The 16,905-nt window shown below is 39.4% G+C and overlaps 1 protein-coding gene across 1 annotated transcript; it reads right to left on the bottom strand.

Moving 5' to 3' along the window:
- Positions 1 to 589: 589 nt before the first annotated feature.
- On the bottom strand, positions 590 to 16,703 carry LOC138903012 (uncharacterized). Its single transcript, XM_070190921.1, has 3 exons — positions 15,825 to 16,703; positions 13,430 to 13,479; positions 590 to 705 (listed from the first exon to the last, which is right to left on the bottom strand). Exons 1-3 carry the CDS (start codon positions 16,694 to 16,696, stop codon positions 590 to 592), a joined length of 1,038 nt encoding a protein of 345 aa, XP_070047022.1. The 5' UTR covers positions 16,697 to 16,703.
- Between the last annotated feature and the right edge of the window lie 202 nt (positions 16,704 to 16,905).

The following is a 16,905-nucleotide window of genomic DNA, read 5'->3' on the forward strand; positions in this document are numbered from 1 at the left end:
ATACCCTAACATACACGGAAAGGGCCCGGTGTCCTCCGGAACAGAGATAATGATCGACCGTTTTCGACCTGGATCAACACTCGGGGCAGGGAATCGTTGACCAACCTCGAGTTCGAGCTAGACCCACCTGTCCCCGAGGGAGGACTTCTTCTTTGTACTTCTAAATCACCTAATCCGGTGACATCCTTCGTGGCAATAGAGTACACGCCATCAAAAAAGCTTTTGAGGGGATCGTTCGCTCCTTGGACCCCCTCATTTGAACGCTCCTTCGCGGCTTGAGCTTCACCGAACATTGAGTATGTGAACAAAGGCAATCCCGTTATATCGATGACACTTAATGGAGCAGAACTGGCACCTTGAGGTTCCTCGCCCCCATTGATGCATCGACCTCTTGAATTTGGGAGGGATTGGCCGTTATCATCGCCCCTTCGGTTGATGCCCGTTCTTCAGGGACAAATGGATCCTGGGCCACTAAATCTTCATCCTTTTTAGACTCGTCCCTGAGCTGGTAGAGGGAGTCCGAATCAGGTATTCGTGAGCTGGAGGTTTCTTTTGGCTTGCGCATCAGCCTGCTCTTTGGGAGTCCGAATCAGGTATTCGGAGCCCTCTTTCTCTTCTTCTCTTCACCTAGTTTTGGAACAGGGGACTCAGTGGGGAAATCATCACTACCGGATATGGGCCTCATTTGGACATCCTTGGGTAAACCTGCAGAAAGAAATAAAATAAGTAAGGACTTAATCATGCAAAGAGGAAACCAAATATCACTTATGAAAGATATCTCACCATGCGAACGGGCCTCCCATCGGCCCTTTAAAAGCTCGTTCCACGAGCGCTCGGAATAAGGCCTTTGCGATACGATGCCCTCGACCCACTCCTTGAGTCTAGGAGCTACATTCGAGATACGGGCAACAGCTGCACCATCACAAAACACTGATAATAAGGAAGGAAAAGGGCAATAAATAAAACCTTGGAAGCAAAATTATATACTTACGCTTCATGTTTCACTTCTCAGGAACGGCATGTGCTCGGCAGGGATTAAGTTTGAGGTCTTCACTCGGACGAACTGGCCTACCCAACCCCGATCCCTTTCTTCATCGATACTCGAGAATGCAACTTTACTGGCCCGACGGGCGAACTTGATCAGCCCATCCGGGTAGAGTCGGGGAATGTACAAATGCATAAGGTGGTCGATCGTGAAAGGGAACCCTTTGATCTTGCTCACAAAGAAGCGGAGGAGGATTACGATCCTCCAGAAAGAAGGGTGAATTTGACCCTGGGTCACCTCGTATCTTCTGTAGAAGTCGACGATAACCGGGTCCAAGGGGCCCAACGTGAAGGGATAAGTGTAAATACTTAGAAATCCCTCGACGTGGGTAGTGATGGCTTCGTCAGGTTCGGGAACCACCGCATGTTTGTCAACCCAGCTTCAATCCTTTTTGACTTGTGAGAGAACATCCTCGGTGATCGAGCAGATGTACCTCGAGACCTCCTCACACCGGCCTGGTACGGAGGAGGGCTTTTCAACTTTAAAATCACCATTGCCCCCCCCCCCCCAAGATGAACATTTTTAGAGGAGGTTCCGGTGCTGGTTCCTCGACGGAAATACGTGAAGCGGTATCTTCGGTAGCCGATCGCGAGGTAGAATGAGTTTCTTTTTGGGGAACGATTTTTAAAGTTTTCATCATTTCTTTATAGAGAGGAAATAAAGAAAATGATGAAATTAAAAAAGTACACTCGGTGGTTTGAGAAAAAGACGAATGAGAGTTCTTATAAAAGGTCTCAAAGTAACCAGAATATAAGTGCTTGGAAGTATTGAAATTTCTTAGGAACGAGGGTAGAATGCTTGAATGTAAAGTTTGAACGAACAATTTAGGCAGTATTTATAGTTTTCCAGTGACGGTTCACATCTAGGAGTGTCTGACCGGCAACTGACAAGCATTTAATGCCATTAAGACTTGACTCACGAGACGTTTCGACTGTTTTGTCGTTTCTGTCGCGGGGTATCGAAGTAAGGATCGGAAGCTCATGTCGTTTCTCGTCGTCTACTCTCCGAAAAACATGGGGACTATTTGTATACGGTCGAAATCGAGCTCGCCTACGATATGTCAGGATAGGATTAGAACATGATAACACTACTAGAAATTCGACAAAAACCGACCAAGGTCGACCGACCAACTTTGGTCGGTCAAAAAACCGACCAAAAATATGACCAAAGTTTGTCGGTTTTTCAAAATATTTTTTTTAAATTTTTTTTTTTACGAAACCGACCAACTTTGGTTGATTTTCTTTGGCGCAAAAATACGGAAAACTATTTTTGAGTCCCGCGAAATTTATGTTTCAAGAAACCGACCAACTTTGGTCGGTTTTTCAATTAAAATAAATAAAAATTAATATTTAAAAAACCGACCAAAATTGGTCGGTTAATTCGGCGGGTCAATTAAAAAAACCGACCAACTTTGGTTGGTAATTTTACTTTTTAATAAAACCAACCAACTTTGGTCGGTTATTTTCGTGCGAAAATACAATTAAAGAGTATAAATCAAATAAAAGACAGTCTTAAAATAAAATGTACCAATGGTCTAGTGGTAGAATAGTATCCTGCCATAGTACAGATCCCGGTTCGATTCCCAGATGGTGAATCTTTTTATTACATAATTAAAATACCGACCAACTTTGGTCGGAAAAAACCGACCAACTTTGGTCGATTTTTTTTGCAATATTTTTTTTTTGAATTTAATAGACCGACCAAAGTTGGTCGGTAATTTCCGACCAACTTTGGTCGGTATTCCTTTCCGACCACAAAAATACCGTCCACATATAAATGGTCACGTTTTGGTCGGTTTTTGGCCATTACCGACTAACGTTGGTCGGTTTTTTTGGTCGGTTTTTACCAGATTTCTAGTAGTGTAACCAAAGATTAAAGATCGACCCCGAGTCCCACCGATCTAGAACCCGGGGTCAGAACACCTGCCTTCGAAGATATTGAGTCAGTAATTCCGGAGTCGACCTTAGCCCCAATCGAGTTTCGAAGAAACATTGTTAGCATAACCAGCAGGAGACCGAAATATCCGTAACCGGCCGGATATTACAATGGGAATCTCGGCGCATATCAGTAAGGAATCGGAAATCACCTAAACTATGGATTTTTACCTTTTATAGATTTTTACCTAAAGTAGGACTCCTCTACTATATAAAGAGGAGTTTGATAATTTATTGGGGACACTATAACTCTTATTCCAAAGTAATACATTATTATTCTCTTTAAGTTCTTACTATTCTCTTTAAGCCTTCGTTTTCTTCTGTCTTGATATCGATCGAAGTACCTGGCTCGAGCAAGGGTGATTAATTCTCCATGGCTAAGACTGTTCAATTTGTGTGTTTTGCATTTACTTTTCCATTACTGATTTCAATTGCAATCTAATTTATCGTTTTGTATCAAGTTAGATCACGTATCCTTAAAACTACTTACAAATTTAATTATTATCCGATTTTGAGGGTAAAATATTCAAAGCTCGATTACACTTTCCGATGGAATATTTACTTGGATTTGTTCTTCTTGAGCTATGTTAATTTATTTTTTCTTCCAAACGTTCACCGCTATTGTTATTTGATTAAGGACCATAATAAGAAGAAAAATCCAAAATCCAACTGGCATATACTTTGAATGTATCATTAAAATGTCAGTTTAACTTACATGCATGTTGGAGAAGACTGACTTGAGTAGTTGAGTTAAATACCTTATTAAGAAGAAGATAATTAGAAGATAATGCAACTTAGCGATAATACTTTAATGGGATAGGTGCGATTCCCTCTAGATTTTCTTAGAAAAAGATACACGTAAACCCTTTGAGGAATTAAAGTCCTATTTTTCTTTGGAAAATGACACACTTTTCAAGGCAAACTACTGTAGCAATTTTGTCTACAAATTATTGCATTGGATCACCAATTTATTTTTCTAAGCTAGCTATATGTGAGATCAGCTTCGGCTAATTTTGCCACCAAATTATAATATTAGTTATATTTCTGAAATAAACTGATTGATGTTGAATTTGCTCTTTCCATATAGTATTTGATGTCTAAAAATTTTCATTAAAGAGTTCTACATATTCTCTTTAAATACAATCGGTATAAACTTGAATAGCAATTAGAAATTAAAGAGAACCTATATGAGAACATACATTAATTTTTATGTGTTCCTTAATCTCTATTTTTACAATTAGAATGTTGGGAGAACCTTCCGAAATTTGAGAAAGATAAATGGCTCTAGGAAACTCAGTAGGGTCGAAAAGGTGAACATATAAACAAAACCCTTTTTTCCTCATTAAACATATATTTTTGTTAATCAGATCTTGACTCGGGAATTCTATTGAAAAACCCTATTTCATTCTGTTTTTTCTCCTGTCTTTTTCAAGCAAATCTTGATTAATTGTACATAGCAACGTCCTTGTAATTACAACTCATCATCTAAGAAAGCACCAAAACCAACCCTCTTTTAGGCATTTAATAAATGTTTATTAAATTCTAATAGCATGTGTTATTAGCGCAAAGCACGGTTTAAGGCAGAAAACTGTAATATGCATGCGGGCACCGTGCATATATATTGTTTATTATGTCAATTCAGCTGCAAAAAATATGTACTGTATTTCTGTAAGATCGTGGGATTTTAGTCAATATTGTATTAGCAAGGGTGTTTCGTTTATTGACCTCTTCAACGAAGTCCTGAAATTGGGGGCCTCAAATTCTGGGAAGCTACTTTTCGTTGCTTTTTGGCTCGTTGGCATTTGCTAAATGCAGATTCGCTAGCTGTTTACTTCTAGAGATTATCAGTATTTGTTCCACTATTAAACCAGGCATCACATATCCCATCAGAACTCCAAAGAGTTAAACATGCATAGTCGAAAATAGTACTAGAATGAATGGCAAGAGAATCCCGAACTCGGAACCCATAAAGTTAAAATCATCAAGTTGCCTCTGAATTAGCTTTCATGTGTTTTTGGTATCTGTAACTAGCTACAAGATAAGACTTTACATGTGCCTATGATAATGAGCGTCGAACTATATTAAAATTTTATTCGACTAATTTTAATATTTATACAAGACTAATTTGCGAAAGTCGTTCCTCTGATATTCAACCTTCTAATGGGGTTTTCTTTAATTGGAAAAGAAAAATATTACATGTATTAAATATGTATCATTACAAAATAATGATTTACCAAAAGGTGACATGCAAAAGTTTTTTTTTTTTTTTTTTTTTGCTTTAATATATTGGTTACCTTGTGTGTGTATGAAAACAAAGTACATCTTACATCATTCTTGAGACCTTTCTACTTTCTATAGTACTTAATCCCTAAATGGCCGTGAACATAACAATTTAGCACAAAAAGGGCAGGGGATCAGAATTGAAATACATATATAATTTCCAGAAATTCATGTTTGATTATCGAAATGTTCCAATATAATGGGCCGGCAACTGTATTTTGCTCCCTGTATATGTGACTCATGCACGGCGTTCCTAGATCAAGTAGAATTAGGGACATGTAATCAGTTTCCATTATAACTAAAAATCGACATTAATTTCTAAGGCAAATAATTCCTAGATCAAATTATTGAATTTGTGAGTTTCATGCAAAAATCAATTAGGGAAAGCATATGTAAGCCAACTGTAAAAGCACATACTAATCCATTATACATCTAGTGTCGCATAACAAGAAGAAATAGAATAGTACGAGACCAAGCACGATTTTGCAAGGGGTTATTAGACGGACTAGAACTGTGTGGATATATCATACATTGATTAAAATACTAAAATGACACAACTAACACTTGTAACAATAAACGACTTTAATTGCTTATGTTTAAAAGGTAACAAGCACATATTTTTAATATATACATTATATACTATCATGCACTATATCAAACCAAACATCTAACAAGAAATAATCCATGTATTATAATTGTTGTATTATTAATTTATGTATAACTTATTTCTAAACCAAACAATCCCTTAGTGACGTTCGGTCAAAACCCTACTTTGCCTTTTTTCCTCTCTCATAATTTTCAATTTATTGTAATTATTTAATTTGAGAGAGACGGTGGCGTGATGTCACGTCTTCGTTTCTTTTTGTCCAAGTCACTTCTTTTTTTGTCCAAGTTGCTTTTCTTTTTGTCTAACTCACTTCTTTTTTTTCTGTGTGAGTTTCGAAAATATCCCCATTCATAGGTCCGAGATCTACATCTATGAATTGAAAGGTCCGAATGATCAACTCTGCAATCAGTTGTTAGAATCAATAGGTCTTCAAATTGTTCATTTGAAAAAATTAAAACCCTTCTTATTGGACGATCATGATACTTCCCAAAAATCTAAATTCTTGATCAATGGAGGAACAATATCACCATTTTTTTCAATAAGATACCAAAGTGGATGATTGACTCATTCCATACTAGAAATAATCGCAGGAAATTCTTTGATAACCCGGATTCCTATTTCTCAATGATATTCCACAATCAAGACAATTGGCTGAATCCTGTGAAACTATTTCATAGAAGTTCATTGATATCTTCTTTTTATAAAGCAAATCGATTTCGATTCTTGAATAAGGGAGGGAGGCAATTAACCCCCAAATGGGATCAAATACACCTAGATAGGGGTATACAAAAAAAATCGATAAACCACACCAAATCGATAATCCGTGTCAAACCGGGGAAAAACAATCGATGTGGTTTGGTATTGGAAAATAAAACCCGACCATAATTGGTTTGATTTGGTTTTAACTAAAAAAAAGTCATGGCGAAACCAAACCAACCCGATAGTGCATTTATATAATTTTTAAGAATATTTTATACATATAAATATTTATTGTTATGTAATTTATAAATATTTCTTAAATTTTTTTACAGTTTTATCTTTTAACGTATTATTTCAAGTTTAGACTTAACATTCTTGAATGGTAAATAAATTTTATAGCCCGTAAATGTAGTAACTCAAACAAAGTTCAATTCAATACTAATACTAACAAAAGAAATTCAATTCAATACTAGGAATGATTGGATAAATATTTTAGTTTTACATTGGTTTATAATGAAAATGCATAGCTTAGTTTATCTTTTTCTTTAGTGCTTAGTTATGTAATTAATATTAGTACTTATTAGCTATACCTATTTTAGCATGACCTATATACTCCCTCCGTTCCAGTTTATGTGAACCTATTTCCTTTTTAGTCCGTTCAAAAAAGAATGACCCCTTTCTAAATTTGGAAATAATTTAGCTTAAACTTACTATTCTATCTTTAATGAGAAACTTTTATAATCACGCAAATACTCAAGTCAAACATGTTCACATAAATTGGAACGAAGGGAGTAGTATTTTTAAATTATGTTAATTTTCATTATGGCTTATTAATTAGTAATATTTATTTTATGTAATTTTATTATTTTATCTTTGTTATTGAATATTTTAGTATAATGTTATAACTTATCTCATATTATTATGTTAGTTTCTTGAAAAATACATTATATGGTTGTATTTTACTAGAGCTTAAGAAATATTTGGAGCACAAGTTACATATTTTATGCTATGAAGACTTTACCGGAAAAAAAGCGGAAACCCCGAAAAAATCGAAAAAACGGAGATTGAAAAACTCGACTTTGTTGGTTTGGTTTATAAATTTAAAAATCCGACACCATTGGTTTGATAATTAAAAAATTCGAACCAACCCGAGCTATATACACTCCTACCCCTAGATTGGACTAAGACCTTAGCCAATTGCAGATTAGCTCACTAGTGAATTTGACTAAGAGAGAAAGCCACAAAAGGTCCTAAAAACCAAGTATTTTTAGCTTTCTGAATATATGTTGTCACACCCACCTTGGAAGTTGTTGAGCAAATTGTCTTCATATATACTATAACAACAACAACAACTCAGGATAATCCCACCAGTGGGGTCTGTCACACCCCTTTTATGCCTCCCCAAAAAAGATAAATATGTTATTGATTGTGGGTTAAAGAGTTTTTCCAATTAAAGTGACAAATTTGAGTATTTTTATTTATAGAGTCGCCACTTGAAATTGATTTTTGGTGTTCCAAGTCACCTTTTATTTGAATCCCTAGCCAAAGGAAGGTTTGACTCCTTTATTATTGGTCTGCGAAAATAAAATCCGGATAAGTAATTTTGTTGACCGGGGAGAAGGTGTAAGGCATTCCCCGATTCCCGTAGTTCTAGCACGGTCGCTTTATTGACTACAACTTGGCTTGAATTAATTTTAGATAAACTGTGATTTATTGGTTTTTATGTTTTATCTATCCGCTTTTAATATTTATGGAATTTGTTTGAACAAGCCGCGATATCGCGCGCTCGTTTATTTTTGTACATATTGCGAACCGCATCACGAGAACCGTACTCATAGCCTGATTTATTTATGCGCCTAAAGCAAACTACGATGTTCTTCCTCATACCTCACACAAGCAAAAGTCATCCGTAAAACATAAGCCAATGGGAAATGAAGTTATTTATCATGTTAACCCATTGTTTTTTCACTTTTGGACTTCCTAATTAAAATAATGCATTTTATGCAACATGTTTATGCACTTCTGTCTCTCACGCACTTGAATTGTTAAGGGGGAAGATAACAAATCTGCAAATATATATCTAATTTGTTATAATGAGAATGATATGATACAGTATGACAACTAGAACTACGAAAGTATACCAAATTGGTGTGTGGTTGCAGTTAAGCGGGAATTTTAGCCACGTACAAACTTGTAAAAATATCGATAGGCATATTTACACAAGATCTACTTTAGTGGCCAGCCATAGAAATCTGATCAATCCCTCTTAACAACTCAACATCAATGATCCAATAACACCAAAACAATTGATAAACAAGATAAAATCACGCGTGAAAGCATGCTAACGGAGAAGAGGGGATCCATCAACAACATTCATCAAGCTATTATAATAAGATGAGATAAGAACAAAAAAGAACCTTTTATAGATGCGTCTGAGCTTCGATTCCTTGACAACTTTTGAAGCTCAAATACCAACATAATTGCGTACAAGACCTCAACAGAAATTCGACCAAATCATCGGAAACTCGAAGCCCACTTAGAAAACTCACTAAACTCCGGTGACTTTACACGACTGAAATAGAGCTTAAACTGCAGCTCTTTCAGTGATGTAAGAAGCTGATTTTCGGACTGCTTTAATGGAGGTTTTGTTACGTTTTTTGGACTGCTTTAATGGAGGTTTTGTTACATTTTTTTGGACTGTTTTGGGGACTGTTCACGAGGGAAAAGAGCTGGCCGGAGATGGTAAAAATCCGGCGAAATGCCGGCGATAGTGAGCTAGCAGAGAACGATTTTTATGGCTTCAAACAGACTGGTTTTTAGGAGTGGAATAGAGCTTAACTAATGAGATGCTCTAATGGCTGCTTTGTGTACTACTTTGGAGCCACGTTAATGGAGTAAAGAAAAAAGACCCGTGAACTCCATTTTTTGTGAGCTTTCGCTGAACTCCGTTTTCGTGTGTTCAACCAGCTCCATTTTCTCTCGTTTCTTTCTGTTCTCTTTTCTATTTGTGTGAGTGTGGCTCTTTTTTTTAGTGTGTGAAAGATCTCATGACTCAAAGGGATCTCTTGGGGAAATTAAGGAAATTGGGGTGCTTCCTTTTTTTTGAAGACAGCAGTGGCTCCCCTTTCTTTTCTCGTTCCTCCCCCTTTTTGTGTGTTATGTGTGTGTTTTATAACTGAAAATGGGGTATGGGGTTTGTGATAGGAGACAAGCATGAAGGACAAGGAGTAGGGAATAATGGAGAGAGTAGGGAGCAAAGTGTGGGGGGACAAGCATGGGTGACAAATGAAAGTGGAGTGGGGACACGCCTGAAAAGATGAGAGCGGGAAATATTCAAGCACGGTAAAAAATTAGGTGCTCACAACATGCTCCTCTTTACTTGAAAACATTAAAAGTTTTCAGGCAAAGATAAAGTGAGCCGTGTGACTAAGTTTTGACCATATCGTTATTCAAAAGAGGAAGAAAATAAAAGAAAAAGGTGCAACCGAGTCCTGGTTTTGGACAGCCTACATATCTCAGGTTATAAGGGAATCATGTCGCGTGTAGTTCAAGAAAAATGATGGAGTGATGAGTTCGAAAGTCGAGCTAGGTTCCGTCGAGGCTCCGGTCTGTGGCCCTGTTATTACATCAAAATCTAAAGGAACTAAACAAGCCTATCAGTTATAAGTTACAAGATTCCTATTTATAAGTCTTCTGAACCTTGATCTTGAGTCTTGACTGGTTGTTCATGCAGACTCTGATCTGAACCTTGGTGCTTGCTAGATATAGGTGCTAGTTCATTCTTCTACGGCTTCTTCTGAGCAAAACGGGAAATGTGAAGCTCGTAACTTCAGTCATGTTTTGAGCAGTCCATATCATTTCCATCTGCTTCTGCATTTGGATTCACTTTTTTTCCTTTTCTTTTCTTTATTGTGGATTCAAACTTCTTCTTTTGTTCATCTCGAACCTTGTGTCTCGAGATAAAACCTGCTCAGACATCACAACAAACAAACGAACGAAATTTTTCTGCCCCAGTTTTCACTAGGAAATTTTTGTGAGTTATTGTAACAAAATTCTAAACTACTTCTTTATTGAAAGCAAATAAAAAAAGTAATGGTGTACCTTGAAAAGGTCATGATGATTTTGTTTTTTTATTGTCCCAAAAGAATGTCTCAACTAAGGATTTGTGTACCTTATGTTGGGAAACTTTGGTCAGAGAATGGGATACCCAATATTGGCAATGATACCAGAGAGTGGTGTATCCTGCATTTAAAATCAAATCAACTAGGGAGTAGTGTACCCTATGTTGGAGAACACAACAAGGGATTGGTGTACCCTAGACTGGTAAGGAGATCGGGGATTGGTGTACCCTATACTGGTAAGGAAATGTAATCAGGGGATGTCGCCCTGTATTACTGAAAAAGAAATATAACCAGGGGTTGGCGGCCTGTATTACTGAAAAGGAAAGGTAATCAGGGGTTGGTGCCCTGTATTACTGAAAAGGATAATGTAACCAGGGGTTGGCGCCCTGTATTACTGAAAAGGATAATGTAACCAGGGGTTGGCGCCCTGTATTACTGAAAAAATGCTGAATCCCCGGGGCGAAAAGGGTCTACTTGGGTTAAACTACGAAAAGCAAACCTGGGCGAAGAGTACTTCTACTCGGAATATGAGTTGTATCCCCCTAGGCGAAAAGTTTCTACCCGGGTTAAACTACGAAAAGCAAACATGGGCGAATAGTACTTCTACTCGGAACTATGAGCTGGATCCCCCTAGGCGAAAAAGGTTACACTTGGGTTAAGCTACGTAAAATAGCCAAGCGAAAAGTACTTCTACCCGAAACTATGAGCTGGATCGCCCTAGGCAAAATGGTTCTACCTCGGTTAAGCTACGTAAAACAACCTGAGTGAAAAGTACTTCTACCCGGAACTATGAGTTGTATCCCCCTAGGTGACAAGTTTCTACCCGGGTTAAACTACGAAAAGCAAACCTGGGCGAAGAGTACTTCTACTCGGAAATATGAGCTAGATCCCCCTAGGCGAATAGGCTCTACCTGGGTTAAGCTACGAAAAACAATCCTGGGTGAATAGTACTTCTACCCGAAAACTATGAGCTGGATCCCCCTAGGCGAAAATGTTCTACCTAGGTTAAGCTACGTAATATATTCTGAGGGAAGAGTACTTCTACCCGGAACTATGAACTGGATCCCCCTAGGCGATAAGGTTCTACCTGGGTTAAGCTACGAAAAGCAACCTGAGCGAAGAGTACTTCTACCCGGAACTATGAACTAGATCCCCCTAGGCGAAAAGGTTCTACCTGGGTTAAGCTACGAAAAGCAACCTGAGCGAAGAGTACTTCTACCCGGAACTATGAACTGGATCCCCCTAGGCGAAAAGGTTCTACCTGGGTTAAGCTACGAAAAGCAACCTGAGCGAAGAGTACTTCTACCCGGAACTATGAGCTGAATCCCCCTAGGCGAAAAAGGTTCTGCCTGGGTTAAACTATGTAAAACATCCTGAGCAAAGAGTACTTCTACCCGGAACTATAAACTGGATCACCCTGGGCGAAAAGGTTCTACCTGGGTTAAACTACGAAAAGTAACCTGAGCGAAGAGTACTTCTACCCGGAACTATGAGCTGGATCTCCCTAGACGAAATGGTTCTACCTGAGTTAAGCTACGTAAAACATCCTGAGCGAAGAGTACTTCTACCCGGAACTATGAACTGGATCCCCCTAGGCAAAAAGGTTCTACCTGGGTTAAGCTACAAAAAGTAACCTGAGCGAAGAGTACTTCTACCCGGAACTATGAGCCGGATCCCCCTAGGCAAAATGGTTCTACCTGAGTTAAGCTACGTAAAATATCCTGAGCGAAGAGTACTTCTACCCGGAACTATGAGCTGAATCCCCCTAGGCGAAAAAGGTTCTACCTGGGTTAAACTACGTAAAACATCCTGAGCAAAGAGTACTTCTACCCGAAACTATGAACTGGATCCCCCTAGGTGAAAAGGTTCTACCTGGGTTAAATGACGAAAAGTAACCTGAGCGAAGAGTACTTCTACCTGGAACTATGAGCTGGATCTCCCTAGGCGAAATAGTTCTACCTGAGTTAAGCTACGTAAAACATCCTGAGCGAAGAGTACTTCTACCCGGAACTATGAACTGGATCCCCCTAGGATAAAAGGTTCTACCTGGGTTAAGCTACGAAAAGTAACCTGAGCGAAGAGTACTTCTACCCGGAACTATGAGCCGGATCCCCCTAGGCGAAATGGTTCTACCTGAGTTAAGCTACGTAAAACATCCTGAGCGAAGAGTACTTCTACCCGGAACTATGAGCTGAATCCCCCTAGGCGAAAAAGGTTCTACCTGGGTTAAACTATGTAAAACATCCTGAGCAAAGAGTACTTCTACCCGGAACTATGAACTGGATCCCCCTTAGGCAAAAAGGTTCTACCTGGGTTAAACTACGAAAAGTAACCTGAGCGAAGAGTACTTCTACCCGGAACTATGAGCTGGATCTCCCTTGGCGAAATGGTTCTACTTGAGTTAAGCTACGTAAAACATCCTGAGCGAAGAGTACTTCTACCCGAAACTATGAACTGGATCCCCCTAGGCGAAAAGGTTCTACCTGGGTTAAGCTACGAAAAGTAACCTGAGCGAAGAGTACTTCTACCCGGAACTATGAGCCGGATCCCCCTAGGCGAAATGGTTCTACCTGAGTTAAGCTACGTAAAACATCCTGAGTGAAGAGTACTTCAACCCGGAACAATGAACTGGATCCCCCTAGGCAAAAAGGTTCTACCTGATTTAAGCTACGAAAATAGGAGGTATGGACAGTAATGATGCATGCTGCAAATAAAGGAAAGTTGAGATTTCGCGAAAACTTACCTTTGGTGACATTCGCCCTTTTTAAATCGCCATTCTGCACTGCTTTGATCCTACTTCAAACAAAGAAAAATTTGTGAGTTTTTAAAGTGGTGGTCGGTTTGTGGCCTTAACCCCCTTAGTAGTTTGAATTCACCCCTTCGCTGTCGAAGAACTGATTTTGTCATTATGACACCGAGGTTCCCGAATACTCTGTATCGCTTTCTAGAGACATTGTCTTTCTGACGTTGCCCCTGGCTATTTCATACCCGGATGTCCATGGTACCGCTAATCCTTGTCCCTAACGCAAGGCAATTTTCCTTTAAAATCAAACTTAGTTGTCTTTCACCTAGAACCAATTTCTGTCTGTAGTGCTTATCAACTTTTCCCATGAAGCAAGTCTTGCTTAAGCGACCTTTTCAGTTTCTTTGAGACACTTTGTCCGCCTTATCAAAAGAGATCACATATGGATTCCTGCCTTCGTCAATGCCGTATATGCTCCAAATTATGCTCGGTATTGCGGGGAAACTGTAGCCAGTTTTGCAGCCAGTTTTGCTTTGCTTTTGATGCAAGATTAGACCGAAAGGGAATCTAAGAAAAATTATGGAAAAGAATAGAAGAGCAATTGGAAATGAAAAAAGGAATTGTGTCTAAATAAAAGGTGTCCCTTTCGGGGAGAGAAATAAGGAGACTTATCTGGAGATATGTGCCGACTTCAATGAATCATGACATGCATTTTGGAATGGACGCCTGACCTATGTGAGCTGTCTAATTCTCAAAATACGTCGCAAATGTTCAATCTTGAAACTGTCTTAGTTGTGCTCATGCCGGAGCATGGAAGACCATCATCCGGCTAGTAGCGCCCTTTGCGGGTTTTCGCTAACTGACCTCTCTCATTTCTCTAATCACCGTCGCCTTACAGTGCCCATACGGGTTTTCACCGATAAGACTCTCTCATTTCTTTTCTCTTTTTTTTTCCCACTAAGATACGACACGCGGAAAGTTGACTGATGCCCCTGGCATGGGGACTTCAAGTATTCTCAAAGATCGATCAGAAGTTCTTAACAGGAAAAGGCGAAAGGAACCTTAAACTGAATTACAAACTTTGGAACTGTTTCTACAGGAAAAACTGTAAGATAAAAACAAACTTCTGCCCCAGTTTTGGAGTATTGGGAATATGGATTTTTGTTGCAATGGGACCGAACCCAGGGTAAGGCTGCCTACATATCCTTTCGGAATCAGGTCGGACGTAGTTCAGTGACTCAGAAAATTTGTTCAAGTACACATGTTCCAAAAAGTGGAAAACAAAAAAAAAATACAACTTAAAAGGGGTAATAAAAGGGTGACACTTTCTTGGAATAGTGAGCAATGGTAGCCTTCGTCATCTCGATCTAAGAAAATCATGCGCGAAAGTTCCACAGTGGGTATATATCAGACATAATATCTTTTGACTGCATCTGCATTAATAGTTATGTCTGGTACCCGTCCTTCTTTATCTACCAAGTGCAAGGCCCCTTTTGGTAACACTTTCTTGATGATGTAGGGTCCTTTCCAGTTTGGGGCGAACTTTCCTTTAGCTTCTACTTGGTGTGGAAGAATGCGTTTCAGAACGAGTTGGCCTACCTCAAATTGCCTTGGACGCACTTTCTTGTTGTAAGCGCATGCCATTCTTTGCTGGTATAACTGGCCAAAGAACACTGCTGTTAGCCGTTTCTCATCAATCAACATTAGTCGCTCTAATCGAGTCTTTACCCATTCTGCATCTTCAATCTCCGACTCCACAATGATTCGAAGAGAGGGAATTTCGAATTCAGCCGGTATTACAGCTTCCGTCCCATATATCAACAGATAAGGAGTTGCACCAACAGATGTGCGAATAGTCGTGCGGTATCCCAAAAGAGCAAAAGGCAACTTTTCATGCCATTGTCTCGAACCTTGGATCATTTTCCTAAGAATCTTCTTGATGTTCTTGTTCGCTGCTTCAACGGCTCCATTGGCTTTTGGCCTGTAAGGGGTAGAATGGCGATGCATAATTTTAAATCGCTCGCATACCTCCTTCATCAAATGACTATTGAGATTGGCTGCATTGTCAGTGATAATGGTATTTGGGATACCAAAGCGGCAGATGATGTTGGAATGAACAAAGTCTACCACTGCTTTCTTGGTGACAGCTTTGAAAGTGACGGCCTCCACCCACTTGGTGAAGTAATCAATTGCAACCAAAATGAATCTATGCCCATTTAAAGCCTTTGGCTCAATTGGCCCAATAACATCCATTCCCCAAGCAACGAAAGGCCAAGGAGAGGTCATGGGATGCAACTCTGAAGGTGGCGAGTGAATCAGGTCACCATGAATCTGGCATTGGTGACACTTCCGAACAAAACTGAAGCAATCTCTCTCCATTGTAAGCCAATAATACCCTGCCCGCAGAATCTTCTTCGCCAAAACATATCCATTCATGTGAGGTCCGCATACCCCCGAATGTACTTCACTCATGATTCGCTCAGCTTTTGTGGCATCTACGCATCTCAACAAGTTCAAATATGGGGTCCTTTTGTACAAAATTTCCCCATTCAGGAAGCAACCGCTGGCGAGCCTCCTTATAGTTCTTTTTTGATCTCCCTTGGCATGCTCTGGGTATTCTCTCGTTTTCAGGAAACGCTTTATGTCATGATACCATGGTTCACCATCTGGTTCTGTCTCAATTGTATTGCAATAACCGTGTTGATTCCGAACTTGGATTTCTAGTGGATCGATATGGGTGTTTCCCGGATAAGGGAGCATCGAGGCTAAAGTAGCCAAAGCATCGGCTAGCTCGTTGTGAAACCTGGGAATGTACCTGAACTCGATGGATTTGAATCTTTTGCTCAAATCTTGTACACATTGTCTGTATGGAATAAGCTTGATGTCTCGAGTCTCCCATTCACCTTGGGCTTGCCGGATAAGCAAGTCAGAATCTCCCATAACTAATAGTTCATGCACATCCAGATCGAGGGCCATTTTCAAACCCATGATATAGGCTTCGTATTCTGCCGTATTATTGGTACAGAAGAACCGAAGTCGGGCTGTTGCAGGGTAATATTGTCCAATAGGTGAGATGAGGATTGCCCCGATCCCAACTCCTTTGATATTGACAGCTCCATCAAAATACATTTTCCATAGAGGGTTGTCATATGGAACTACTTCCTCTATTGAGTTGACCTCTTCGTCTGGGAAGTATGTGGTAAGTGGCTTGTACTCATCATCAACTGGATTCTCTACCAAATGATCGGCCAGAGCCTGTGCTTTCATCGCGGTGCGAGTGACATAGACGATATCGAACTCTGTGAGCAGGATTTGCCATTTTGTGAGCCTGCCGATGGGCATTGGCTTTTGGAAGATATACTTCAGAGGATCCATTCTGGATATGAGGTAAGTGGTATAGGCCAAAAGATAATGTCTCAACTTCTGAGTGCCCCAAGTCAAGGCACAACATGTCCTTTCTAAAAGGGTGTACTTAA

The sequence above is a fragment of the Nicotiana tomentosiformis genome, chromosome 12 (assembly GCF_000390325.3).
Source record: "Nicotiana tomentosiformis chromosome 12, ASM39032v3, whole genome shotgun sequence".
NCBI classification, from domain to species: Eukaryota; Viridiplantae; Streptophyta; class Magnoliopsida; order Solanales; family Solanaceae; genus Nicotiana; species Nicotiana tomentosiformis.

Excerpts from the sequence above, each read along its gene's own strand:
- LOC138903012 (XM_070190921.1), bottom strand. The coding sequence starts at position 16,696 with ATGAAAGCACAGGCTCTGGCCGATCATTTGGTAGAGAATCCAGTTGAT. Across the intron at positions 13,480-15,824 it reads AAGAAGATTCTGCGGGCAGG|GATCAAAGCAGTGCAGAATG; the intron begins GTATTATTGGCT and ends TGTTTGAAGTAG. Across the intron at positions 706-13,429 it reads AAGGGCGAATGTCACCAAAG|GTTTACCCAAGGATGTCCAA; the intron begins GTAAGTTTTCGC and ends TTCTTTCTGCAG.